This window comes from Electrophorus electricus, chromosome 22 (genome assembly GCF_013358815.1).
Source record: "Electrophorus electricus isolate fEleEle1 chromosome 22, fEleEle1.pri, whole genome shotgun sequence".
NCBI classification, from domain to species: Eukaryota; Metazoa; Chordata; class Actinopteri; order Gymnotiformes; family Gymnotidae; genus Electrophorus; species Electrophorus electricus.
The window spans coordinates 11,819,253-11,846,599 of NC_049556.1; the positions used below are offsets into that span (position 1 = coordinate 11,819,253).

The window sequence follows — 27,347 nt, forward strand, 5'->3', positions numbered from 1 at the left end:
CTCACTGTCTTCTTAAGAACACACATCTCAGGGGACCTCACCTGGACATACAAGACTGACTTTCTTATTGAGAACACACATCTCAGGGGACTTCATGTGGACATAGCACACACACTGTCTTATTAAGAACACACATCTCAGGACCTCACATGGACATACAAGACTCACTGTCTTCTTAAGAACACACATCTCAAGGGACCTCACGTGGATATAGCACACACACTGTCTTATTAAGAACACACACCTCAGGGGACCTCACGTGGACATACAAGACTCACTGTCTTATTAAGAACACGCATCTCAGAGGACCTCACGTGGACATACCACACACACTGTCTTCTTAAAAACACACATCTCTGGGGACCTCACATGGAAATAACACACTCACTGTCTTCTTAAGAACACATATCTCAGGGGACCTCACCTGGACATACCACACTCACTGTCTTCTTAAGAACACACATCTCAGGACCTCACATGGACATACAAGACTCACTGTCTTCTTAAGAACACACATCTCAGGGGACCTCATGTGGACATAGCACACACACTGTCTTATTAAGAACACACACCTCAGGGGACCTCACGTGGACATACAACACATGTTGTCTTGTTAAGAAAGAGCTGTTTGAATGTGTGCCCTTGAGCAAACGTTACAGGTCCTTCCAAACATGCACTGCTAAACAGTTTTTACCTTATACATTATATCCAGTGGCACAGTTTATGAGGCAGTTTATGTTGTAGACAGGAATTGTCTGATGAGCAAGTGTGGTGTTTGATGAGCAAGTGTGGTGTCTGATGAGTAAGTGTGATGTGTCTGATGAGTGAGTGTGATGTGTCTGATGAGTAAGTGTGGTGTCTGATGAGTAAGTGTGGTGTGTCTGATGAGTAAGTGTGGTGTGTCTGATGAGTAAGTGTGATGTGTCTGATGAGTAAGTGTGGTGTGTCTGATGAGTAAGTGTGATGTGTCTGATGAGTAAGTGTGATGTGTATGATGAGTAAGTGTGATGTGTATGATGAGTAAGTGTGATGTGTGATGAATGAGTGTGGTGTCTGATGAGTGAGTGTGATGTGTCTGATGAGTAAGTGTGGTGTCTGATGAGTAAGTGTGATGTTGTTCCTTGTCCTTTCATTCCTGTGTATATAATTCAGTCCTGTTTTTTAGAGTTGTGTAGTAAAATCTAATAATATATGAAACGACTGACAATAAAAGTAATATAGTCATATTCACACACACACACACACACACACACACACACACACACACACACACACACACACACACACACACACACACACACACACACACACACAACAGACTTGAAGGCTTATTGGGTTTAAGCATATCAGGTGATGTGTATTTGTGTAATGGGGGAGGGTGTGGCCTAAGGACATCCACACCCTGTATCAAGGTGTGCCGAATTATTAGGCAGCTTTTTTTCCTCAGGCCAAATGTGCCAAAAAAGGGATTTAACTGATAAAAGTCAAAAATTGTAAAAAGTCTTTCAGAGGGATGCAGCACTCTTAAACTTGCTAAGATTCTGGGGCGTGATCACAGAACCATCAAATGTTTTGTTGCTAATAGTCAACAGGGTTGCAAGAAACGTGTTCAGAAAAAAATTAACTGCCAAAGATCAGGAACGGGCACAGAGCTCCACTTTGACTCGGGCCCCAGCAAGGTGGAGGTGGGATACTGCTATGGGCTGGTATTATTAAAGATGAGCTGGTTTGATCTTTTTGGGTAGAAGATCAATTCCCAAACCTACTGCCAGTTTTTAGAAGACACTTTCTTCAAGCAGTGGTACAGGAAAAAGTCTGCATCTTTCAAGAAGACCATGATTTCTATGCAGGTCAATGCTCCATTGCATGCATCAATGTACTGCACTTGTGTGGCTAGCCACTAAAGGCCTAAAAGATGAAAGAATAATGACATGGCCCCCTTCCTCACCTGACCTGAACCCTGTTGAGAACTCTGGGCCCTTCTTGAACAGGAGATTTATTGTGAAGGATCCTTCTCCAGCAGAAACTAGGAGTGTGACCCAGACCAGTGCCAGGGAGGACAGTGCTACTGGACTCGGCTCAGTGCCATTCTCAGGTAAGGAGCCAGTTGTCTGCGTCCCGAGGGAAAGTAGAATAGCTGATTAGATATATACGTTTAAAATCACCTGTATTGAAGGCAGTAGTCTCCTCCAGGTGTTACCATAGCAACTGTTTTTGTCATGCATGTGTGGTTCCATGATTTGTCCCACATTCCAGTAATTTTATTTATAAATTTTTTTTAATTAATTATATTTATAGAAAATAAAGATGCAGACTCAAAAATTAGTTTAAGAGAATTAGCAGGTCCTGTGTTTAGTGGTAGCTTAGTGGTTAAGGTACTTGAGTTGCAAACAAAAGGTTGTTGGTTCAAGTCCTGCCACTGTTGGGCCCCTGAGCAAGACACTTAACCCTCAATTGATCAAGTTGTATTCAATCATAATTCTAAGTTGCTTTGGGTAAAAGTTTCAGATAACTGTACATGTGTTTATTTACAGTTGAATATAATGTAAAAATGAGGCATTGTCCCAAGAATGCCTAACAATCACACAAAGAACCTACATGTTTATACAGTCTTCAGAAGTGGTTATGTAATCACCCCACCTTCTCTATACTAGTGTTTGAAATCATTATATCCAAACATACATTATTCAATATATCTAAATTGAGAACCATCATTATGCGAGTTGAAGCTTGACACCATTATGTCCCATTGGGAGATTTTCCTTTTTTTAAACAAAGAGGATCTCAACTCACACCACCAAACACCTGCAAGATAAAGTTGCAGGTCAGCATCACCCTGCCCTAGTTGGTAAGATAATGAACCTTGTTTAGCCACAGGACTCCAAAAGTCTTGCAAAAGAGAGATCTTTCCCACTACTAATGATGTTATTTCTCAAGGGGACACTCCAGAGTGATCTGCCTTAGACTTGCACGGAGACCTTGAAACCACCTGCATCAGAGCCTCTGCTCTGCACTTACAGACCCAAAAGGGCCTCTGACCTTAAGAAACCCCAGATATATATAAATATAAAAGGTTACATAATATTACATAATATAAAGAAAGACTATAAATGCGGAATACTCAATAAAGAATATAAAAAATATGAAAATAGAATATAAATGACAAAGAATACAAATGATGAGCACTTCTGAAGCTCATACCTCACAAGCATGCAAGATAAGCTAAATCCGACTAAATCCAACATAGCCAACAATTGGTACCCATCAAATGACCCTTCAAATATAAACACTTTATGAATTAGACCCAAAAAGGACCCTGACCTTAGGAAACCCCAGAAACATTATTTATCTTTATGCTTTCAAACACAGCCTTGCACCACTCCAAATGTTTCCCCAAAACATTTTATGACTTACTATGTTTGAACAACTGAATTCAGTTAGATAATATTAAAGTATATTTTGTTAATGTACCATTAGTTTGAACAGGGTTTTAATTACCTAACACAGCTACCACTGTTAGCTAATATTGTTATTTCATTTCCCCAGGTGTTTGTGGCTTTCTGCAATGGTTTCATCAAATCAGAAATGACTAATGTTTACTCATTGGAGATAAAAGTACACTAAATCAATACAGAAGTAACAAAGTGTCAGAGCAGTGTTGTTACGTTCTACAACACTATATCCTGCACTATTAACAGTTGGGCGGCTGTCATGTGACTGTGTCTCTAAGTTGATTGTGGCCAATCACTTTTGATGCTGCGGTTACAAAGCAAGTTGAAAAACTATTAAATTCCCCAAATCTCCAATAAATGAATTTTACTGTATATTTATTTAAAGCTTTGAAATAGTTGTAATATACCAGGATTGGCAAAGGATTGGCACCCTGTCAAAAACTCACTAGGTGTACTAATAGTATAATGCATAGTGTTGAGAGGATTCACCATTATATCCTGTGCACATAAAAAAACTACAGGAGAGACTAAATGAATGACATGCAGTGAGAAAATGAGTACAATTTGTGTTGACTAAAGTTGTTTCTCTTTGTTGTTTAGTGTTACTAGATGCAGACATGCAGCACATGAGGAAGAAAATTATGAAGACCCCAGAAGTGAGCAAAACGAGCAACACACCAAAGCAAAGTGCCAACATCACCTCCAGTGCTGAAGGTGCTTCCTGTAAGAAAAGATACACTAGAGTAAAACCCTATCACTGCTCACTGTGCGGAAGGAGTTTTACTCAAGTTGACGCACTGATAACACACCACAGAATCCACACTGATGAAACAACTTATCACTGTTCAAAGTGTGGGAAGACATTTTCTTAAGTAAATGCACTTCTCTAGTTATATTTACCACTGCAGGTAACACAGCTGTCACTGTTAATGTTATGAATAATGTTATGAATTCCTTTCTGCAGGTTAACATAAAGTGTTTGAAACTTTCTGCAGCTGTATTATTTAATCAGAAATTATTAATGTTTGTTCTTTTTCACTAAATCAACACAGAAGTAGCAAAGTGTCAGAGCAGTGTTGTTACTTTCCACAACACTACATCCTGCACTATTAATGATTGGGTTATTTAAAAAAATTAAAATATTTTTTCTTTTTTCCTTTTTTTTTTCTAAAAGGATTAAAACTGTAGAATATGACAAAGAGGATGATGAAGAAAAGGCAGTAAAATGAGGAACACAGTAACGGAAAGTGTCACCATCATCTCCAGTACTGAAGATGATTCCTGTGAGAGAGAGAACACTGGAGCAAAGCCCTACCAATGTTCTGAATGTGGGAGGAAGTGTACACATGCTGCACAGTTAAAAATCCATCAGAGGATTCACCCTGGAGAAAAACCTTCTAGCTGTTCTGTGTGTGGGAAGAGTTTCACCCAAGTTGGACACTACAATGTACATCAGAGAATTCACTCAGGAGAAAAAATTTTCTGTGCTCAGTGTGGGAAGGGTTTCACACGAGCTGCAGAGTTAAAGGTACACCAGAGGGTTCACACAGGAGAAAAACCTTATAACTGCTCGCAGTGTGGGAAGAATTTCAAACAAGATGTATACTTAAGAGTCCACCAGAGAATACACACAGGAGAATAGCCTTATCAGTGCTCTCTGTGCGGTAAGAGTTTTTCGCACAAACATACGTTAAAACTACACCAGAGGATTCACACAGGAGAAAAGCCTTATCAATGCTCTCAGTGTGGTAAGAGTTTTTCAGACAGCCATATGTTAAAAGTGCATCAACAGATTCACACTGGAGAAAAACCCTATCACTGCACATTGTGGAAAGAGTTTCTCACAAGATGTACACTTAAAAGTCCATCAGAGAATTCACAAAGGAGAAAAGCCTTATGAATGCGGTCTGTGTGTTTTTCACACCTTATCATTGCTTTGAATGTGGAAAAAATGTTATTCAAGTTTAACAATATAAGGAACATTAAAGAATTCACACTGGGGGAAAAGCTTATTGCTGCTCTCAGTGTGGAAAGAGTTTTACTAATCCTGGACAACTGAAGCGCCACCTTGGAATTCATTTGAAGGGTACTAATTCATAAAGTGTTTATATTTGAAGGGTCATTTGAAGGGTACTCATTCATAAAGTGTTTATATTTGAAGGGTACTCATTCATAAAGTGTTTATATTTGAACAGTCATTTGAAGGGTACTCATTCATAAAGTGTTTATATTTGAAGGGTCATTTGAAGGGTACTAATTCATAAAGTGTTTATATTTGAAGGGTACTAATTCATAAAGTGTTTATATTTGAAGGGTACTAATTCATAAAGTGTTTAGATTTGAGCAGTCATTTGAAGGGTATTAATCCATAAAGTGTTTATATTTGAAGGGTCATTTGAAGGGTACTCATTCATAAAGTGTTTATATTTGAAGGGTCATTTGAAGGGTACTCATTCATAAAGTGTTTATATTTGAAGGGTACTCATTCATAAAGTGTTTATATTTGAAGGGTCATTTGAAGGGTACTCATTCATAAAGTGTTTATATTTGAAGGGTGCTAATTCATAAAGTGTTTATATTTGAAGGGTCATTTGAAGGATACTAATTCTTCGAGTTTATATTTTAACAAAGTGATTATGTAGAATGTTGTAGGTAGTAAAATGTAAAAATACATATATACATGTGTACATAGTGGGGTGTTTCAATAACTGATCTCACATTTATAAAGACGTTTATAAAGAATAACATTACGTTACTCATATATTTTTATGTCACGTCTCATAAAAAGAACATAGAGGTTCATTGAATAATGTGCTTGAGAATGATATGCATTTTTGTGCTTTGAAAGAGCAAGTCAGGAAAGGTAATGGTTCATGAAAAGTCACGAAAGGGCCCCAATGAAGTAATGTTTTGGGGTAAAGGAGTGGTCAAATGTTATTCTGTATTTTCATGGGGCAATCTGTGATCTAATTATAATAGGCTTTGACGCTCTCTGTAAGAGATGCAGAGTGGTGCAATACTGTGTTTGAAAGCATAAAGATGAATGTTTCTGGGGTTTCTTAAGGTCAGATGCCTTTTTGGTCTTTAAGTGCAGAGCAGAGGCTTTGCTGCAGGTAGTTTCAAGGCCTCTGCGGAAGTCTAAGGTGGATCACTTTGGACTGATCCCATGAGAAATAACTTCATTAGTATTGGAAAAGACATTTTTATAAGACTTAAAAGTCTCTGAGAGTTCTGTGGCTAAACAAGGTTCATTGTCTTACCAACTAGGGCAGGGTGATGCTGACCTTCAACGTTATCTTGCAGGTGTTTGGTGGTGTGAGTTTGTAACATCACATATGATAATGTGTATACATGTATCAATGGGGGCGTGTGACATGGGTTTAGGGCCCATCCCTCGCGGAGCAGATGACTGTTTGGGACTGATCGCCCAATGGGAAGGACGATCGCAAATGGACCGGCAATGAAACAGGGAATCCCAGACCAGAAAAGGAAGGTTTTTTTTTTTTTTTCGAATACACGGAAGCGTCGGGTCGTGGGACTTTACTTGGTTCGCATCTTCTCCCTCCACTTCGCGCTAGGGATATACACCTGAAAGAGCTGGATGTCTTTTTCCTCTTACCCGGGAATGTTATTGACTGTGGACGGAATATTGCCGAGGGATTTACGAACTTCGTCTCTCTGTTTATCAAAGTGGACTGGTGGGGTGAGCAGTGAAGTGGTAAAGAGACCGCCGAGTCTCCCACCTTGATTTACCGTGCTCATTCCTTCCCGGTTATGAACGCTATGTCAATTTGGCAGTGTTGGATGACCTGACGTGTGATTATTATGGGGAGTATATTTGAATAAGGTATAATGTATAATATATAATGTGGATGTATACACATGTTGGGGAAGGGTTGAAATTAAATGTCATACTTTTCAGCGTTAGTTCGTGTGTTTACAGCGCTAGTGTGCTTGTCGCACCACCCCGCCCTCGTTCGTGTATGTGAAAGAGTCCTGAGGAAAGCAGGGTAAACGTCACAAGTTGAGGCCATCATTGTTTTGAAAAAGAAAATTTTCCAATGGGATATAATGATGTCAAATTTCACATTTCATAAGGAGCGGTAACGTACACATTATTGGGTCTCAATTTGCATATATTGACTACTGTATAGTTTGGATATACTGGTGGAGATGTCAAACACTAGTATGTAAAAGAAGGTGGGGTGATTACGTAATCACTGCTGAAAACCGTATAAAAATTAGAGGATGCCTCAAAAATGCTTGTTAACGTTGACTTGTTAAATAATTATTGAGTCTAAATCTTTTTTTTTTTTTATCTGAAATGACAACTTTGTAATCAACTAACCGGGGGGTTTAGGCACGACATTAGCAAACAAATAAGTAGAAAAAGAAACATTTTAACATTTTTCAGGCTTTTGAAAATAGAAAGCTAACTACTCTAAGGAGAGAAGATTCTGTTGGGCCCAACACTGCTAACGTTAATACTCGTATTACTGCCACGACAGAAGCTTTGCAGCCAGCTACGTGTCCCGCTATGCGACGAGCGCCAGCGATAATGGAACCGATGCTGAGACCATTCTGCAAGAGGTTATTTTCAACAGGTAGATGCAGAATTATCTAGAAATAGGCAGGAATACTACTTCAGTTTATCATGTGGTTTGGCCTCACGCTTATTGATTAAGATTTATGCCTGTTATGACACTGCTGCTAAGTGAGGGTCTGTTGTTTGCAGACATTTGCAGAAAGCTGAAAAGTTTGCTATTAAAAACATTTATTGATTGCAGAGTGATGCTTGTTCTGTATTGCAAGTTGCTGTTACCATTGTCCGTATAATGGTGTATGAATCCTGCAGCCTAGTCGTTAAACACTTTAATGCTCTACCTGACATTTTCTGTTCTGGTATTTCAGATGAGATTGTTGTAGAAATGGGGTTAATATTTAGTCAAGATGGCCTTGGCTGTGTTTGACAAGGCCTACTAGACACTACTCACTTACTGATTGGGTCCAAATCCATATTTAGTATTCAACAATTGTATTTATTTATTTTTTTCCGGATGACATTCTACTCTGGCCAAATGTTCCAGTACATGATTACAGAGATCTCTTCATGGTGTACTGCATCCTGTCATGAAACAATGGTGAAAAAATGTTTACATGACCTTGTAGGGTTTGCATTTGTTGCATACTGGATACAATACTGTGTACAACTACAGGGAGCAGTATGCGGCATACTCTATATGGAGTAGGCTGTTTTGAACTTGAACCTTGTTTCTTCCACAAGTGGGCTGTAAACTGGACACTTTCAAACAGAGCCATCCAGCTCCTCATTGGTGCTCATGTTCTGACCCAGGAACCGCTGTTTAGAATATACTTGGACTACTGTTTATAATCCATCTGTAAAACAGCTTTTGGATTACAACTGTAACGGTATATTTGGATTACATCTTGATGAACAATTTTCTACCTTCCAGTATGAATAAACTAAAATAGGAAAACTGACCTATAATAATCATAACTAAACATATAAAAAAAACCTAAAAACCTCTCCCACAGAATTAAAGTAATTTGCGCAGTCATGCTGATGGGCTACAATGAGCACCCTCTGTTAGATGAGCTTTGAACGTTTCTCAGCAAAACAGAATTCATAAACATAACCCCTCTGTTAAATGAAATAACATGAAATGAAAAATGAAACTGCTGCAGAAGAGATTTTTGATGTGAAATAGCTCCCAGTGAAAAAGGTTAATTTGTGTGACCACACTGAATTTAATAACAGCTTCAAAATGTTTTGGGCTCCAAACATAAATAATTGTTATATAATAATTATGAAAGTCTATATTCTTCCTCTTTCCTTGATTTTTCAGTTGTTTAAATGGTAAATAGATAAAAATGTTCTTAAACCAACTGAACACAAGTATTCAACATTTATCACAGATTAATATCACAATGTTACAACCTTCAGTTATTTTTTCCAGGGAACCCTGACTTCCGTGAAGTCTATGTTAAATATGCTTTTAAAGACAGGCCCCTGGTATTTATATGACTTGATCAGGAATGAAAGACTTTCAACTACTATTTAAATCCAAATATAGACATTGAACATAATACCTCAGAATGCATTTTAATTCTATAAAATATTTTTATATACTTTTTGTTGGCTTTTCTAAAAGGACAGTTCAGAATACAAGAAGCTCATGTACTTATGGAAGTAAAACAAGGTGCTAACCTAATTACTAATAAAACTCAAATGTAATTTATTATAAAGCTTTTACACAAAGAAAATAAAAAGCACAAAAATGTCATTTAAAAAACTATTAAAAAGAGAGGTATTCATGAATTTTAGAAGGTGTGATTGGCTTTTGTATCAAAGCAATGGAAAAGTATAGATAGTTCAGTTCATAGTCTACTGATATGGTGAATGTGTCTTACAAACGTAGATAAGGTATATCAGGCCCTGGTACCTTTCTAATTATTTGGTCATAAACTAAAACTAATATGCATCTTGTTCGAAACTCTACCTACACTCAGAGCAGTGATGGGGTGTTTCTCCAGTGTGAGACCTTTCATCTGCCTCATATTGCCCCAAATAAGTAAAATTCTTTCCACATTGAGAACAGGGATAAGGTTTTTCCTCCAGTGTGAATCCGCTGGTGCAGTTTTAACGTAGTCATGTGGAAAAACTCTTCCCACAGTGAGAGCAGTGATGAGGCTTTTCATCTGTGTGAATCCTCTGATGTACATTAGTATCCAACTTGTGTGAAACTCTTCCCACACACAGAACAATTATAAGCTTTTTTTCTCCAGTGTGAATCCTCTGCTGCATTTTTAATGCACTACTATATGAAAAACTCTTCCCACACAAAGCAGTTATGAGATTTTTCTGTGTGAATCCTCTGATGGATTTTCAAGTGTGCAACTTGTTTGAAACTCTTCTCACACTGAGAGCACTGATAAGGTTTTTCTCCTGTGTGAATCCTCCAATGTACATTATAGTGTCCAATGCGGGTGAAACACTTCCCACACACAGAACACTGATAAGGTTTTTCCCCTGTGTGAATCCTCTGGTGCATTTTTAATGTTCTAATATCAGAAAAACTCTTCCCACACTGAGAGCACTGATAAGGTTTTTCTCCTGTGTGAATTCTCTGATGTACATTATAGTGTCCCATTTGTGTGAAACTCTTCCCACACACAGAACATTGATAAGGTTTTTCCCCTGTGTGAATCCTCTGGTGCCTTTTTAACACATGGTCGTGTGAAAAACTCTTCCCGCACTCAGAGCACTGATAAGGCTTTTCTCCTGTATGTATTCTCCGATGGACCTTTAAATACACCTCTTGTGAGAAACTCTTCCCACAGTCTGCACAATGATAGGGTTTTTCTCCTGTGTGAATCCTCAGGTGCATTTTTAATGTACTACTATGTGCAAATCTCTTCCCACAATAAGAACAATTATAAGGTTTTTCTCCTGTGTGAATCCTCTGATGGTTTTTTAATGTACTACTATGTGAAAATCTCTTCCCACACTGAGAGCATTGATAAGGTTTTTCTCCTGTGTGCATCCTCTGATGGATTTTCAAGTATGCATCTTGTTTGAAATTCTTCCCACACTGTGAGCAGTTATAAGGTTTTTCTCTTGTATGAATTCTCTGATGTGCATTATAGTATCCAACTTGGGTGAAACTCTTCCCACACACAGAACAGCTATAAGGCTTTTCTCCAGTGTGAATCCTCTGATGGATTTTTAACTGTGCAGCATGTGTACACTTCCTCCCACATTCAGAACATTGGTAGGGCTTTGCTCCAGTGTTTTCTCTCTCACAGGAATCATCTTCAGTACTGGAGGTGATGGTGACACTTTCCGTTACTGTGTTCCTCCTTTTGCTGCCTTTTGTTTTCGTCATCCTCCTCTTATTCATATTCTGCAGATTTACTCCTATTAGAACAAAATAATAAAGAAGAAAGATTTCAATTAACACAAATTGTACTTTTTTTAAATTCCCTTTTAGTTTTATGAGCACAGGATATAATGGTGAATCCCTTATACACCAAATGTTAGTACACTAGACCTGCTAATGGAGTTTTGTGTGTTAAGTAACGAAAAGTATGTGAGTTACATCCATGCTCTGTATGTCCATCGCTAATGTTAAACTAGAAGTTCAAAGAATCTTAATTTTATTAATTTTATTTCCTGTTTCTTCAGTGAAAAGTCAGTAATAAGTGTGGAGCAGGCTACTGTCTTTAATACAGGTGATTTTATATGTGCCTAAATTCTCATACTACTCCTTAGTTACAAATGACAATTAAAATTTAAGCACAGGATCTTAATGTTACAGTAAGAACAAAAAAGGTCCCTCTTTACAAATGACTATGCTTAATGTATAGACAGGGCAAAATAGCTAAAATATATATTATTAAAAAGCATTTCAGAAAGCTGTGATTTTTAGAAGGCTTACAAGATGTCACTCTTTATTCACATAAGTAGTTGTTGTGTATTAGACTTTGAACCATATCATACTTAGTCTTTCATTCTGTGCCATTTTTATTTTACTGCGGTCAAGCCAGCCTACACTTCGAGCAACAATGTCAACCAGCCGCCACACTGTTTCGCTATTTTACGGAACCGGTAATGTTGGCTGTAGCTTGGAGTGTCCCTCAGACAATATCGTAACATTATAATTAGAAATTCCAAAACTGACAGCCTCTTAACTCATATGTGAGCCATGCTCCCTCTGAATTCAGACCAGGATTGAAAGAACATTTTACATTTTTGGCATTTAGCTGACGCTTTTTTATCCAAAGCAACTTGGAGTTATGAGTAAATAGAAGTAGAATAATTGAGGGTTAAGAGCCTCGCTCGGGGGCCCAACATTGGCCACTAGGCAGTGGTGAGGCTTGAACTGGCGACCTACTGATTACAACTCAAGTACCTTAACCACTGGGTGGGCGGGCGAGCGAGCGAGCGAGAGAAAAAATGTAAATGTATTTTTACATTTTGTTATTTATACTTGTACACAGCCATTTAAACAGGGGTCGTGTCCAGAACTGAGACAGCGCAGTCTTGCCCAAGTTTCGCTCCCCTCATGCAATTGTGGGACCAGCGTTGTTGAACCATTCTTGATGGTAAAACGTCCCCAATGCCCGAGTGAATAATTGAGTTGTTAAATTTCGTTTAAAAGCATCTATTGTGGGGAATTGCTTTATAAAACCCTTAACAATAAGATTATTCCAGTCTTGTGTCGCGGATGTTGGCGGGGAAACGCGGCGCGTGTGCTTGTGGTCCAAACTCGCATGACTCTTATCTGGATTTCCTCATTTGATGGCCTCTATTACAAGCTCTTGTCTGTATACACATAACAGTTCCCTTTTTAGCTTACCACTGCAACTGCTCGATGCACTAGCTAACGTTACTGCTACGTGGCTAATTTGTACACTCGTATAGCCTCATATGTAACTCAAACATCGTATGTAATGATAAAAAGAACTGATAAATGGATTAACAAAATAAAACCAGCAAACAAAGGCAATGCGATCGTAAAGTTTAAACAGTAAAAAGAAAACCTTTTTCCACAGAATACATGAAATATTCGAACAACCTTTCAGACTTGACCACATCCCCGCATACACAAACAGTTCCCCTTTCGCTCCAAGCGCTCTAAAATAAGCAAAGAAAAATGTTTTGGTGTATTCTGACTCATTTCCAAACACAGCATAACCGGCGCGAAAATGATCAACCTTTCTGTGCGTGAGGGAGAATTAGCACCGTTAGCTCCGGCAAAGAATATTAACGCCAGGTGAAATAATAACGCTAACCCTGACGCTAAATTAAGTAAAATATTAACGCTAATAACAAAACGCCTGCATACAGTGAACGATACTGCGGCTCATTCACAATATTTAGCTTCAACATACATAGTCGTAAAGTAGCAGAGAAAACCCGGAGCTTTTCCTTCTTGACTCACCTTCAGTAGAACCCGGCGATACTGAGGTAAACAACGCGCGAGGCTTCAAACGCAACAAAACCCGGATGTTCCAGTGCAGAGGCACGTGCACGCAGGGAATTGTAGTTTCATTTGATACACGAACGCGTATACTTATCCAATACAACATGAACTCATATAACTTTACATATAGCTCAAATAAACAACCTCGGTCGCTTTGAAACCTCAAATATCTAGAATATCGTAGAGCTCGAGGTGGAATGGAATACAGCTAAGCCACGCAACACTTTGAAAACCAGCAATAAAACTCTACAATGAGCTCGGCGGTCTATTTAATTGTAAGCAGTGCGGTGATGCAAAAACACAGCAAAACACACATACGAATGTGAAGGGGTCTGTGGTAAATATTTCAGCTGACTATAATACGTACCTGCTCGTGTCGTGCTGAAACGTGAGTGCCACGCGGAAGCAAACGAAGGCGTCCACCCGCACGCGCAGAGACCTACTCGTTGCTCAGAACACAAAAGAACCAAAGAAGCAGATACACGTTTGGTGGTTGGGCAATCACCTAGGCGTGGCTTTTCCCAGATTTTAATCAACTAAGGTTTTTATTTGTATCACATTTCTTTCTTTTCTTAATTCTTACAGGCTTTGTGATAAACTAACTCATACTACAACACAAATTTCATTTGGGCACATTGTTTAGATTCCTTAAGTACACGGGATTCTTATATTCTGAACTGTCCATATCATTAAAGCCAATAAGGTTTGCTATAAACATATATAGCGTTACAATTCTGCGTCATTATGTTAAATGTCTGAGTAAATTGTAGTTAAAATTACAGGCCGCATTTTATCTTATGTCCAGGTAATTAAAGAAGAATTATTTATGTTTGGAGCCCAAAACATTTTGAAGTTGTTATTAAATCCAATGTGGTCACACAAATGAACCTTTTTCACTGAAAGCTATTTCACATCAAATATCTTTTTTGCAGCAGTGTCATTTTTCATCTCATGTTATTTCATTTAACAGAGGGGTTATGTTTATGAATTCTGTTTTGCTGAGAAACGTTCAAAGCTCATCTAACAGAGGGTGCTCATTGTAGCCCATCAGCATGACTGCGCAAATTACTTTAATTCTGTGGGAGAGGTTTTTAGTTTTTTTTTTATATGTTTAGTTATGATTATTATAGGTCAGTTTTCCTATTTTAGTTTATTCATACTGGAAGGTAGAAAATTGTCCATCAAGATGTAATCCAAATATACTGTTAAACAGTTGGAATCCAAAAGCTGTTTTACAGATGGATTACAAACAGTAATCCAAGTATATTCTAAACAGTGGTTCTGGGGTCAGAGCGTGAGCACCAATGAGGAGCTGGATGGCTCTTTTCATAAGTGTCCAGCTTACAGCCCACGTGTGGAAGAAATAAGTGCTAAGTTCAAAACAGCCTACTACATAGTGTATGCTGCATATTGCTCCCTTTTCTTATGACAATTTTCTTATTTGATTTTATTCCTAATGGAATGGAAATGGTTAATCAAGATGTAATCTAAATATATTGGTAAGCAGTTTCACCAGAGGTTTCACACAGGGGGAAAACCTTATCACTGCATTGAATGTGGAAAAAGTGTTATTTAAGTTTAATAATATAAGGAACATTAAAGAATTCACACTGGGGGAAAAGCTTATTGCTGCTCTCAGTGTGGAAAGAGTTTTACTAATCCTGGACAACTGAAGCACCACCTTGGAATTCATTTGAAGGGTACTAATTCATAAAGTGTTTATATTTGAACAGTCATTTGAAGGGTATTAATCCATAAAGTGTTTATATTTGAAGGGTGCTAATTCATAAAGTGTTTATATTTGAAGGGTCATTTGATGGGTACCAATTGTTGGCTGTGTTGGATTTAGTCGGATTTATCTTATCTTGCATGCTTGTGAGGTATGAGCTTCAGAAGTGCTCATCATTTGTATTCTTTATCATTTATATTCTATTTTCATATTCTTTATTGAGTATTCCTCATTTATAGTCTTTCTTTATATTATGTAATATTATTTAACATTTTATATTCAAGTATTATCATTCAACATGTCCAGTTATCTGTCAAAACATTTGAAACAGAAAGTCAGGAAAGGTAATGGTTCATGACAAAGTCACGAAAGGGGGGAAATGTATCTGTATTTTCATGGGGCAATCTGTGATCTAATTATAATAGGCTTTGATGCTTTCTGTAAGAGATGCAGAGTGGAGTAATACTGTGTTTGAAAGCATAAAGATGAATGGTTCTGGGGTTTCTTAAGGTCAGATGCCTTTTTGGGTCTGTAAGTGCAGAGCAGAGGCTTTGATATAGGTGGTTTCAAGGCCTCTGTGGACATCTAAGGCGGATCACTCTGGACTGCTCTCTTGAGAAATAACTTCATTAGTATTGGAAAAGACTTCTTTAAAAGACTTAAAAGTGATACTGACCTTCAACTTTATCTTGCAGGTATTTGGTGGTGTGAGTTGAGATCATCATTATTTAGAAAAAGAAAATCTTCCAATGGGATATAATGGTTTCAAGCTTCAAATTTCATAATGAGAGGTAACGTGCACATTATTTGATCTCAATTTGCATATAGTGACTACTGGATGGTTTCGATATACTGGTGGAGATGTCAAACACTAGTATGTAAAAGAAGGTGGGGTGCTTATGTAATCACTGCTGAAAACTGTATAAAAATGTGGGGGTTTTATGTGATTTTCAGACATTCTCTAGAGGATACATCAATAATACTTCTTAACTTTGAGTTATTAGACAATTCTTGAGTCTGCATCTTTATTTTGTATCTGTAATGACAACTTTGAAATCAACTAAATGGGTTTAGGCATTACATTAGCAAACAAATAAGTAGATTAGAAATGTGAAAAATAAACATTTGAAGAAGTAGTGATTGAATGGCTTTTGTATTAAAGCAATGGAAAAGTATAGACACTTTAATTCACTTAGTCTGTTGATATGGTGAAAGTGTTTTGCAAAAGTGAACATTTGGTCATAAACTAAAACGCAGTCTGTAATTTTAACTACAATTTACTCAGACATTAATAATGATGCAGAATTGTAACGCTATATATGTTTATAGCAAACCTTATTGGCTTTAATGATATGGACAGTTCAGAATATAAGAATCTCGTGTACTTAAGGAATCTAAACAATGTGCCCAAATGAAATTTGTGTTGTAGTATGAGTTAGTTTATCACAAAGCCTGTAAGAATTAAGAAAAGAAAGAAATGTGATACAAATAAAAACCTTAGTTGATTAAAATCTGGGAAAAGCCACGCCTAGGTGATTGCCCAACCACCAAACGTGTATCTGCTTCTTTGGTTCTTTTGTGTTCTGAGCAACGAGTAGGTCTCTGCGCGTGCGGGTGGACGTCTTCGTTTGCTTCAGCGCGACACGAGCAGGTACGTATTATAGTCAGCTGAAATATTTACCACAGACCCCTTCACATTCGTATGTGTATTTTGCAGCGGTAAGTGACGGTTCACGTTTCTGAAAACGTTAAAATTGGGTGCGAGTTTTAGGTTCTTAACACAGACGCCGCGGAAGGCTTTCTAGTGTGGCTGTACCAAGTATCTTAACGCTCACCCTTCTAGCTGACCTGTCCACTTGAGGCTTCTGACCGCTACTAAGAAAAAGGAGAGTGTTACCCTGGCCTCACCGCACCGCTTACCATTAAAATAGCCCACCGAGCTCATTGTAGAGTTTTATTACTGTATTTTAAAGTTTCGCGTGGCTTAGCTGCATCCCCTCGCGCGTTGTTTACCTCAGTATCGCCGGGTTCTACTGAAGGTGAGTCAAGAAGGAAAAGCTCCGGGTTTTCTCTGCTACTTTACGACTATGTATGTTGGAGCTAAATATTGTGAATGAGCCGCAGTATCGTTCACTGTATGCAGGCGTTTTGTTATTAGCGTTAATATTTTACTTAATTTAGCGTCAGGGTTAGCGTTATTATTTCACTTGGCGTTAATATTCTTTGCCGGAGCTAACGGTGCTAATTCTCCCTCACGCGCAGAAAGGTTAATCATTTTCGCGCCGGTTATGCTGTGTTGTGAAATGAGTCAGAATACACCAAAACATTTTTCTTTGCTTATTTTAGAGCGCTTGGAGCGAAAGGGGAACTGTTTGTGTATGCGGGGATGTGGTCAAGTCTGAAAGGTTGTTCGAATATTTCATGTATTCTGTGGAAAAAGGTTTTCTTTTTACTGTTTAAACTTTACGATCGCATTGCCTTTGTTTGCTGGTTTTATTTTTGTTAATCCATTTATCAGTTCTTTTTATTATTACATACAATGTGTGAGTTCTGAGTATATGAGTGTACAAATTAGCCATGTAGTCATTCCTCAAAATAGATGCTTTTAAGTGAAATGTAAAAACTCAATTATTCTCTCAGGCTTTGGAGACTTTTTAAAGACTCAGTAATCTGTTTTGTTCTGCCCTCATATCGACGTTTTACCACCACAATGTGTTCATTACATTTACGGCATTTAGCAGACGCTCTTATCCAGAGCGACTTACAAAAGTGCTTCGGTCATTTACTCATAGAATATATCCAAGTACAGTACAGTAGGTTGGAATTAAACATACCAATGAGCTAGAATGCTGTAGAATACAGGGATGAATGCTGATACCTAGAAGTGCAAAATACATAAGGTCTATCTTAAACAATGTTGAGTGCTATAAACTGTGCTAGTTTGTTAAACAACATAAACAATGCCCTACAATAAGTACTAAATTAATCAGTCAATAAGGGAGCAGTGTCGGTTGTCCTTTAAATATTCTGCAAATAGATGGGTCTTCATTCTGCGTTTGAAGACTGCAAGGGACTCTGCTGTCCGGACGGCAAGTGGGAGTTCATTCCACCATCTTGGAGCCAGGACTGAAAACAGTCTCGATGCTTGTCGTACATGAGACCTGAAGCAACGTATTTCAAGCTGAGCCGTACTTGAGGTTTAAAGTACTCAAAGTACAGATCGGGCATTGACCTCATGTATGAAGGGGCTGGTCCATTTTTGGCTTTGTGGGCAAGCATCAAGGTTTTAAATCTGATGCGTAAAGCTACAGGGAGCCAAAGAAGGGAGCGCAGCAGTGGAGTAACGTGTGAACTTCGGAAGATTGAAGACCAGTTGTGCTGCTGCATTCTGGACAAGTTGTAGAGGTTTGATGGCTCTTAGAGGAAGACCAGCAAGTAGTGAGTTACTGTAGTCTAGCTTTGAGATCACTTCCTGCAAAAGAAAGGGTCGAATCCTTCCTATGTTACAAAGGAGGAATTTGCAAAACCGGGTTAGATTAGAAACATGAGTTGAGAACGACAACTTGTCCAAAGTTACGCCCAGGCTACGGGCAGCTTCAGATGGTGATGCCAGGGAGTTCTTGAAGGAAACGGTGAGGTCATGGTAAGGGTTGGGAGTACCTTGGATGAACAGAAGCTCGGTTTTACTGGGGTTGAGCTTCAAGTAGTGGACTGTCATCCATGACGCGATACGTCTGGAGACCTGCGTATCAGAGGGTGGAAAAGGGAGAAATAATTGAGCATAGCAGATAGTCATCAGCATAGCAGTGGTTGGAGAAACCATGAGAAGATATTACATCACCAAGAGAACGAGTATAGAAAGAGAAGAGAAGGGGGAGCCAATACTGAACCTTGTGGAACACCAGTGGAGAGTCTACACGGTTTGGATGTGGATCCTCTCCATGTCACTTGATGGGACCGTCCATCCAGATAGGACTGAAACCATCTCCAAGCAGAGCCAGTCACACCAAGCCTGGAAAGAACAGAGAGAAGAATGTTGTGGTTCACTGTGTCAAAGGCTGCTGAAAGGTCTAGAAGAATCAAAACAGATGACTGTTTGGCAGCTTTAGCGGCATAAAGTTTCTCAGTCACTGCTATGATGGCCATTTCTGTAGAATGTGCTGGTTTGAAGGCCACTTCTTGAGGATTGGTACCACCCTGGCGGTTTTGAATGCAGTAGGCACATATCCAGAAGATAAGGAGTTGTTGATGACAGAGATGAAAGGAAGCAGATCTCTTGCGATTGTCTGTCTGGAACAGAGCAGAAGGAATTGGATCCAGCGGACATGTAGTTGGATTGCTGGAAGTCAGGAGTTGAAGAATTTCGTCTGTGGAGAGAGGAGAAAAAGTCAGAGAGTTGGAGGTTAGGGAATGCACATTGGTTGGAACAGAGGAAAAGGACTCCCCAGATTGCTGCAACCTTCTCCTCAAAGAAGGTGATGAGGAAGGAGGGGGAGGGGAGGATTAAGGAGAGAAGAAAAAATAGTGAAGAGCTTGTGTGGATCAGATGATTCTGATGATTAGAATTTCTCTCTGTAGTAGGATGACTTCGCAGATGTTGCTTACAGTGAGAACTTGGAAAGGAGAGACTTGAGGTCTGAATCTATGTGAGATTTCCTTCACCTCCTCCTCTCTGCAGTCCTTAGTTCTCTCCTATGGCAGCGAAGTGTTTGTGTTAGCCAAGGGGCAGGTGGGGAGGACTTGGTGGGTGTAGAGGAGAGCGGACACAGAAGATTCATTGATGAGGAGAGTGTGAGGAAGGGTGGACAAAATAGATTAAAAAGAAAAGAATGGTTCAACAACGCTGGTCCCACAATTTCACGAGGGGAGCGAAATAATATAAAATAATTCTCTCTCTCCTTTCTAGAGTTTTGTAGAAACAAAATGTTCAGCAGTGGCTCAGTGGTTAAGGTACTTGACTTGTAAATAGTAGGTTGCAGTTTCAAGGCCAATCCATGATTGAATTCACTCATATTTTTTGCATAAAAACGTGTCAGCCAAATCCCAAAAATGTAAATGTTCTTTCAATCCTGCTCTGAATTCAGAGGAAACGTGGCTCACATATGGCAGTTAAGAGGGTGTTAATTTTGAAATTAATCATTATAATGTTTTGATATTGTCTGAGTGATACTGTGAGCTACAGCCAACATTGCTGGTTCTAAAAAAATGTTTAAATAAGTGTAATTTTGCAATACATGTTTTTATTTTCACTAAATTAAATGTCCACATATTTATAATGTAATATTTTAATAATTCACTTTTTGTTTATTTGTTTACGATTGACAAGAGTTTCACCCAAGTTGGACACTATTATGTACATCAGAGGATTCACACTGGAGAAAAACCTTATTACTGTTCTGTGTCTGGGAAGAGCTTTTCACGTAGTAATACATTAAAAATCCATCAGAGGATTCACACGAGAAAAACCTTAACTGCTCTCAGTGTGGGAAGTGTTTTTCACATAGTAATACATTAAAAATCCATCAGAGAATTCACATAGGAGAAAAGCCTCCTCACTGCTCTATGTGTGGGAAGAGTTTAACCCAAGTTGGACACTATATTGTACATTGGAGGATTCACACTGGAGAAAAACCTTATAACTGCTTTCACTGAAGAAAGAGCTTTACTTATTTGGGGCTATATAATGCACATCAAAGGTCTCACACTGAAGAAAAACCCTGTCATTGCTCTCAGTGTGGGTAAAGTTTGAAACAAGATGCATTTTAATTTTGGTTTATGACCAAACTACTGACATCATAAGCATAGTTTCAGTGTAGTCTCTAGAGAAGAGAGAGCCTCGCATGTTTATTTTCGTGTCTGTCTTTAAAAGAACATAAAGCTTCCCGAATGTTGATAATTTTAAGGTGAATCTTTTGTACAATTCACAAACTGTCCTGGTTTCAAACCAGGACGTCACTGTTAAAGTTTGTAACATGAACAAAAATGAATCTTTGTGCTTTTTTTGGGTCAAGTTCTGTATTTTTTTAAATTTATTTATATATATATATTTTTTACAATCTAATATCCCAATGGTGTCAATATTGTGATTATAAAAATATTTAAAATAATATGGTGTCAGTATTCTGTAAACTGTCACAACTGGTGCTGCTTCAGAAATTGACTTCCCTGATTTTCAAAACTGCAAGCAGAGAAGTGCCATCTCTTTCTAGAACTACATGTCTTTTTCCTGGCAGCTGTTACTTAAGCTGTATGAACATTTATTGTTTTATATTGGTACCTGTTTACAGTTTGCTCACTTTGCTTACGGTTTATGACATTAAAACACGCATTAATTGCAGTTTCTTTTGTATTGAGTTACCATTATTTTTGTCCATGTATTGGTATATGTATCCTGCCACCTAGTGGTTAAACACTTTAATGCTCTACCTGAAAGCTTTTCTCTGGTGTATGAGATGAGATGAGATTGTCTTGTTTCTTCACCACGTGTCTATGAACACGATAACCAAAGAAACAGGTGGTTTGTTTTTGTTTTGTAAAGCAGGTAACACACAAATAAATATAAATATCAGTTAATTTAACTGATTAATAGAACATAAATAAGCAAGTGTGTGGTTACAAAGATTATGGAAATAATCTGTAAACAATTCCGTAAAAAAGTGACGAGTAAGACTCGCCTTTGATGCGAAATGTGCAAAGGTGAATGACAGCGCCGACAGTCGTGCGCAGCACACACGATCACCGGTCAAAGTCGATCACCAGTCAAAGCCAGCTGCTACAGGAACGTTACAACAGCGCCGCGCACGCGGAACCGGTTTCCCCGTCGTGTTCCCCGCGTGCGTTAGTACAGCACGCGCAGCCTGGCACGCACTAGGAAATCCTGCTGTTTGCTTTTGGTAAGATAGCTACGCAAAGTTAAAGCAATATAGTTAGCTGTAATCACGAAGAGCTGGTCTAAAGGCTACTGTTTTGCGGATTGTGACTGGATCTCCTCCCGAAAAACGAATGTGTTTTTCGGGCTGTTACGGTGCGGCAGTAACGCGGGTTTAAGTGTCGGACGGGGGTTAAAGATGGCTAACCGAGCTAGTGGTAAACATGCAAAGTCCGTTTGCCGTAGCAAGGCTTCTCGACAGCTTTAGTGAGGAAATGCTGTAAAAGTACAGTCATCAAGTCCAGAAAGGTGGCTGGGATTACACTGGCTGGGTGAACTTTACCTGTGACACCAGTGACTGTATAAGCAATAATCTAATATTTTCTCCGAACATATTTATTAAGTACAATTCTCCATTTATTTGAGGCAAACGGTGATAAACTGACTGCGGCTAACTGCGACATCTAATTGAAACGAGATATTCTGGATTTTGTTAAACGCTAGAAGGCGTTTCAGTCCTCGTGAAGGTGATTTATGTTGCAAGATGGTCGCCTGAGTTGAGGCGTTCTTCTGCACCAAACAAATATACATGTAATTTCCCATGTTACCTATAGCAGATTACAGTGAAACGTTAAACTCTTTACTTGCTTGAAGAGCCAGCAATTAATAACTAACACAACAAGAACAAAAAAACCCCCAACAACAACACTTAGTATCTGAAGAACGATTCTCTGGGATTTTCTCATACTTCTGAAGCTAAAGTGGTGCTCAGTGTAAAATCGGGTATTATAGTGGGTTTAAGACAGCTTATTGGGTGATGGGTTAATTGTATATTAATACAGTTTAATTGGGTAATAAGGGAATTTAATTTTATATTACTACAGTAGTATAAGGGAGTTTAATTTTATATTACTACAGTTTAATGGTTCCATTGTCCTTACAGAGCAGGCTGAAGTTTTCATTGGGGCCCTGTAAGAAAATTGACTGGGAACAATCAGGTTTTAACATTCTAATGAAATAATATACAACACGTGAATATGTAACACATTTTTCTTAGTTTTGTTGTTGGAGAAAATGTTTGCACATAAAGGGATAAAGTGGTTGCCTCTCTGGTATGTGTTGATCTCTGCACTAAAACAGAATGGCACCGTGACGCACCACATTGTACAAAAGGGCTGTTTTTCTTGCTTTTCTTGATCAACTTTGTGTCTGTAGGTGGTACAAATAAGAGGAAAAGAATCAAGTTAGTGAAACAGGTTTGTGATTTATAAAGGACTGTAAATAACAGATTTGACTCCCTCTGTAAACACTGGATGGTTTTTACCTGTTCTTCCTCAATCAGGTGATTAATTAATTATATTCAGAATGGCATAAACAAAAACTTGTGCACTAATGAATAACAGCCTTCTTCATAAATATTCATTACACTACAGGAACTACAACCCTGACATCAGCAACTTTGCGTTACCACCCATTTCAGCAAAGAACAGTCCAATCAGTTGGAGAGAGCACAGCAGAAACTCTGGTAATTCAGTTTCCCCTTTTCTCTCTTTTTAAGATCTTTTTTTGTGTGGTTTGGAGTTTGTGTTTTTGACTTTCTAAGCTGCTGTTACTAGACTTTCCTTATATCCAACTGTAAGTCTTAATTTCCTAGTAAATGTGTGTTGTAACAGCAGTGTCTAAAGACCAGCTGTAGTCAAAAAACCTTGTTAAGGACTTGGATTGCTTGCATACACCAGAAATATTCCCATTATTGAATGTGGGCTAGTTCTGTTGTTAAAACTGTTTAAAATTCATTTTGCTTCGATGTTTCTTTGTGCTTGTGGTATTACTGTAGGAGTTTTTAGGAGCAGATCATAAACATTGTGTGTCAAAATCTGGCATGTCAGAATGATGCAAATAAAAGAAGAAAATCAAGATGATGTGGAGCCACGAGTGAAAGCAGAAGTCAAACAAGAGGAAGTAGATGGAGAAGTTGAAGACAGCAAGCGCAAGTGTATGTATGTTTTTCTGCTGTGGTGGTGGTGTGGGATGAAATTTAAGTATCATTTCCAATCTGTGGATTTTGAAAAGGCTTTAAGTCGTTAGTTTTCAAACTGTGGTAGCCTCAGGTGCAGTCCAAGCTCACATGCCAGATAACACTGGAAACCATACAGTGAAACGTTTTAGTAGACCTACTCAACAGTGTTTTCCCTGTGTGTACATTTACATTTATGGCATTTGGCAGGCGCTCTTATCTAGAGCGACTAACAAATAGTGCTTTGTCATTTACTCAGAGAATCCTAACCAGTACAGCAGGTTAGAGTCCAAGATACCAATGAACTAGAATACTGTTGAAATACAGGGATCACTGCTGATGCCTAGAAATGCAAAACATGTAGAAGCTCTATAACAGACAGCGATAAGTGCAATAACAAACAATGGTTACCCAACAGGTGTGGGACCGGTGTGGTTTGTGTACACACTCATGTTGGCCATTAAGATTGTTTTCTGGCTTGATAAGGGGTGACGATTTGTTTGAAAATTTTGAGCACCATTTTTTTTTTTTTACTTGTAGCAAAAAAAATACTTGAAAATAAATATTAATTTTTTGAAAAATGGAGAATCCTGCTGTTTTTTGTTTTATGAATGACTTGATGCATATGAATTTGTGTTGAAACATTTTCCAAGCTGGAAATCACAACTGTGATGATTACATTATAAAGAGTTCTTCTAAGCACCAGTTTAGCATATGGTGTCTAGTAGTGAATAGAAACCATAGAATAATAAGCCCCTATAAACCATAGAATAATATGCCACATTAAACAAATACAGATCCTGTTAATAAACTAAAAATATTCTTTCACATTATTTATCCTTGGAATAGGTTTGGTTGAACTCCTGAAGAAATCAGATGAGCAACATGGAGAAGAGAATGATGAACGTGATTCACATGAAAATGATCAACAGACAGACAAACACGGTACAGGGAAACGGCTCCGTCGTCTCCAGTGCGGGAAGAGTTTTTTGCCATTTTCTCACTTAAAGGAACACCAGAAAATACATACTAAAGAAAAATCTTACTGCTGCACTCAGTGCGGGAAGAGTTTCAGACAAGTAAAACGCTTAAAAACTCATCAGCGAATTCATACAAGAGAAAAAATGTATCGCTGTTCTCAGTGCGAGCAAAGTTTCTCTGAGATGAATCATTTATGGGAGCATAAAAAAATTCACAGTGGGGAAAAACTTCATCATTGCTCTCAGTGTGGGAAGAGTTTTGGAGGCGCCCGAAACTTGCAAATCCACCAGAGGGTTCACACTGGAGAAAAACCTTATCACTGCTCTCAGTGTGGGAAAAACTTTAGTCAAGCTGGACACTTCAGGAGACATGAAAGAATTCACACTGGGATAAAACCATATCACTGCTCACAGTGTGAGAAGAGTTTTGCAGAAGATCAAACCTTGAAAATCCACCAGAGGATCCACACTGGAGAAAAACTTTTTGACTGCTGTCAGTGTGGGAAGAGTTTTGCGCATGCTGCGAGCTTGAAGATTCACCAGAGGATTCACACTGGAGAAACGCCTTATCACTGCTCTCAGTGTGACAGGAGATTCACATGTTCTAGAGGCTTGAGAAGCCACCAGATGGTTCACACGGGAGAAAAACCATATGAGTGCACTCAGTGTGGAAAAACATTTTCCCAGTTTGGAAATTTTAAGCATCACCAGAGAGTTCACACTGGTGAAAAACCTTACCACTGCTCTCAGTGTGACAAGAAATTTACACAAAGCAGCAACTTAAAGGTCCACCAGAGAATACATACTCAGGAAAAACCTCATCACTGCTTTCAGTGTGGAAAGAATTTTTCTCGATTAGAGAACTTAAAGGAGCACCAAAAAGTTCACACAGGAGAAAAACCTCATCACTGCTCTCAGTGTGGGAAGAGTTATGCACAGTATGCAACCTTCCAAATCCACCTGAGGACTCACACTGGGGAAACGCCTTACCCCTGCTCTCAGTGTGAGAAAAAGTTTTCATGCGCTAGAATCTTGAAAGTCCATCAGAGAATACACAGTGGAGAAAAACCCTATCATTGCACTCAGTGTGGGAAGAGTTTTGCACATGATAGTACCTTCAAAAACCACCAGAGAGTTCACACTGGAGAAAAACCTTATCACTGCACACAGTGTGGAAAGACATTTTCACAAAATGCTCACTTAAAGACGCACCAAAAAATACACGCTAGAGAAACACCTAAACACTAGTGTGGCACAAATGTATTGCACAAGAAGACAAGTTAGAACACAAAACCACAAGCCTTTCATTTGTTGGAATGTTATAGGCCTTTATGAATGTTATATAGACAGTTGTAAGTATTTTTGAAAGAATGTATATTTTATGTTTTTATTGCTGTAAAAATAGTTATTGCAGAATCTTTTTATGGACAGTGTATTACAGAACACTGTTAATCATTTAATATGCAAACATATCGATATAACAGGCGCCTGATCCATCCCGGGTCTATGGATCACTTTACAGTTTATTCTGTTTTTGTTTTCTCGCATGCCTGGTTGAATTGAGCAGTTCATTTCTTTAGCCCTTAATGTGTTGGAACATTCTGCGTAACGCAATCGGACCTTTCGGTCTCTCATGATGGCATGCCAAGGATGAAGATTGCTGTTCATTGTAATAGGTAGCATTATGTTTTTTTAGTTGTTGAAATTTGTGCGTTAAATTAAGCGATTCATTAAATGGTTGCATTACATTTTAACATCAACACGATCATCCATGCTGAATGTGTCTACAGTTCTTTGTATTCACAGCATAGAAGTGTTATACAATATTTAAATATTTAAACTGTTTTAATATACAACAACCTCCACCTGACTTGTTTTGACAGCTTCTTGTCCTTTCAGTAATCCTTCTCATATCAGTCCTACAGTTCTGCACACATCTTCACACCTTTCACACCGTCGAGGACATGCGGGCCTTTATCTACTGCAGTCGTACTCGTCCCCACCCTGCCGTTATGAAGCATTCGACAGCTTCCATGAGCCTTCACAATTCCACTCAATGATCAAAAATGTGCTAAACCTGTTTAAAAACAAAAGCCATACTGTGAGAAGGCAGACCCGACGGTGTATTCGTGACCACATGGAAACGCCGCTCGGTCTAAAACACTGGCTTCAGTGTTCACAGGCCTCTTTAATGAATCTGTCCCAGTGCACAGTGCCAGACTGCTTTAGGTCTTCCATCAACATTCATGTCAAAAGAAAGGACACATTTGTTTCACTTAAAATTAGTGACAGCG

The 27,347-nt window shown here is 38.6% G+C and overlaps 2 protein-coding genes and 1 pseudogene across 4 annotated transcripts; 2 read left to right on the plus strand and 1 right to left on the minus strand.

The window, feature by feature from the left end:
* The first annotated feature begins 4,677 nt into the window (after positions 1-4,677).
* LOC113590505 lies at positions 4,678-5,392 on the plus strand (annotated as a pseudogene).
* Positions 5,393-10,241: 4,849 nt separating this feature from the next.
* LOC113590502 (zinc finger protein 239-like) lies at positions 10,242-13,434 on the minus strand. The gene is made up of 3 exons (XM_027030661.2): positions 13,418-13,434; positions 13,052-13,110; positions 10,242-11,391 (listed from the first exon to the last, which is right to left on the minus strand). Exons 2-3 carry the CDS (start codon positions 13,068-13,070, stop codon positions 10,292-10,294), a joined length of 1,119 nt encoding a protein of 372 aa, XP_026886462.2. The 5' UTR covers positions 13,071-13,110; positions 13,418-13,434; the 3' UTR covers positions 10,242-10,291.
* Positions 13,435-21,971: 8,537 nt separating this feature from the next.
* On the plus strand, positions 21,972-26,923 carry LOC113590501 (zinc finger protein OZF-like). 3 transcript variants are annotated; one of them, XM_027030656.2, is made up of 4 exons: positions 21,972-22,081; positions 23,490-23,581; positions 23,894-24,052; positions 24,923-26,923. In XM_027030656.2, exons 3-4 carry the CDS (start codon positions 23,947-23,949, stop codon positions 26,299-26,301), a joined length of 1,485 nt encoding a protein of 494 aa, XP_026886457.2. In that variant the 5' UTR covers positions 21,972-22,081; positions 23,490-23,581; positions 23,894-23,946; the 3' UTR covers positions 26,302-26,923. The 3 variants fall into 3 exon arrangements, with proteins under 3 accessions (XP_026886457.2, XP_026886459.2, XP_026886458.2); XM_027030658.2 differs by having other exon boundaries at positions 23,946-24,052; XM_027030657.2 differs by lacking the exon at positions 21,972-22,081 and adding an exon at positions 22,097-23,398.
* The last annotated feature ends 424 nt before the right edge of the window (positions 26,924-27,347 follow it).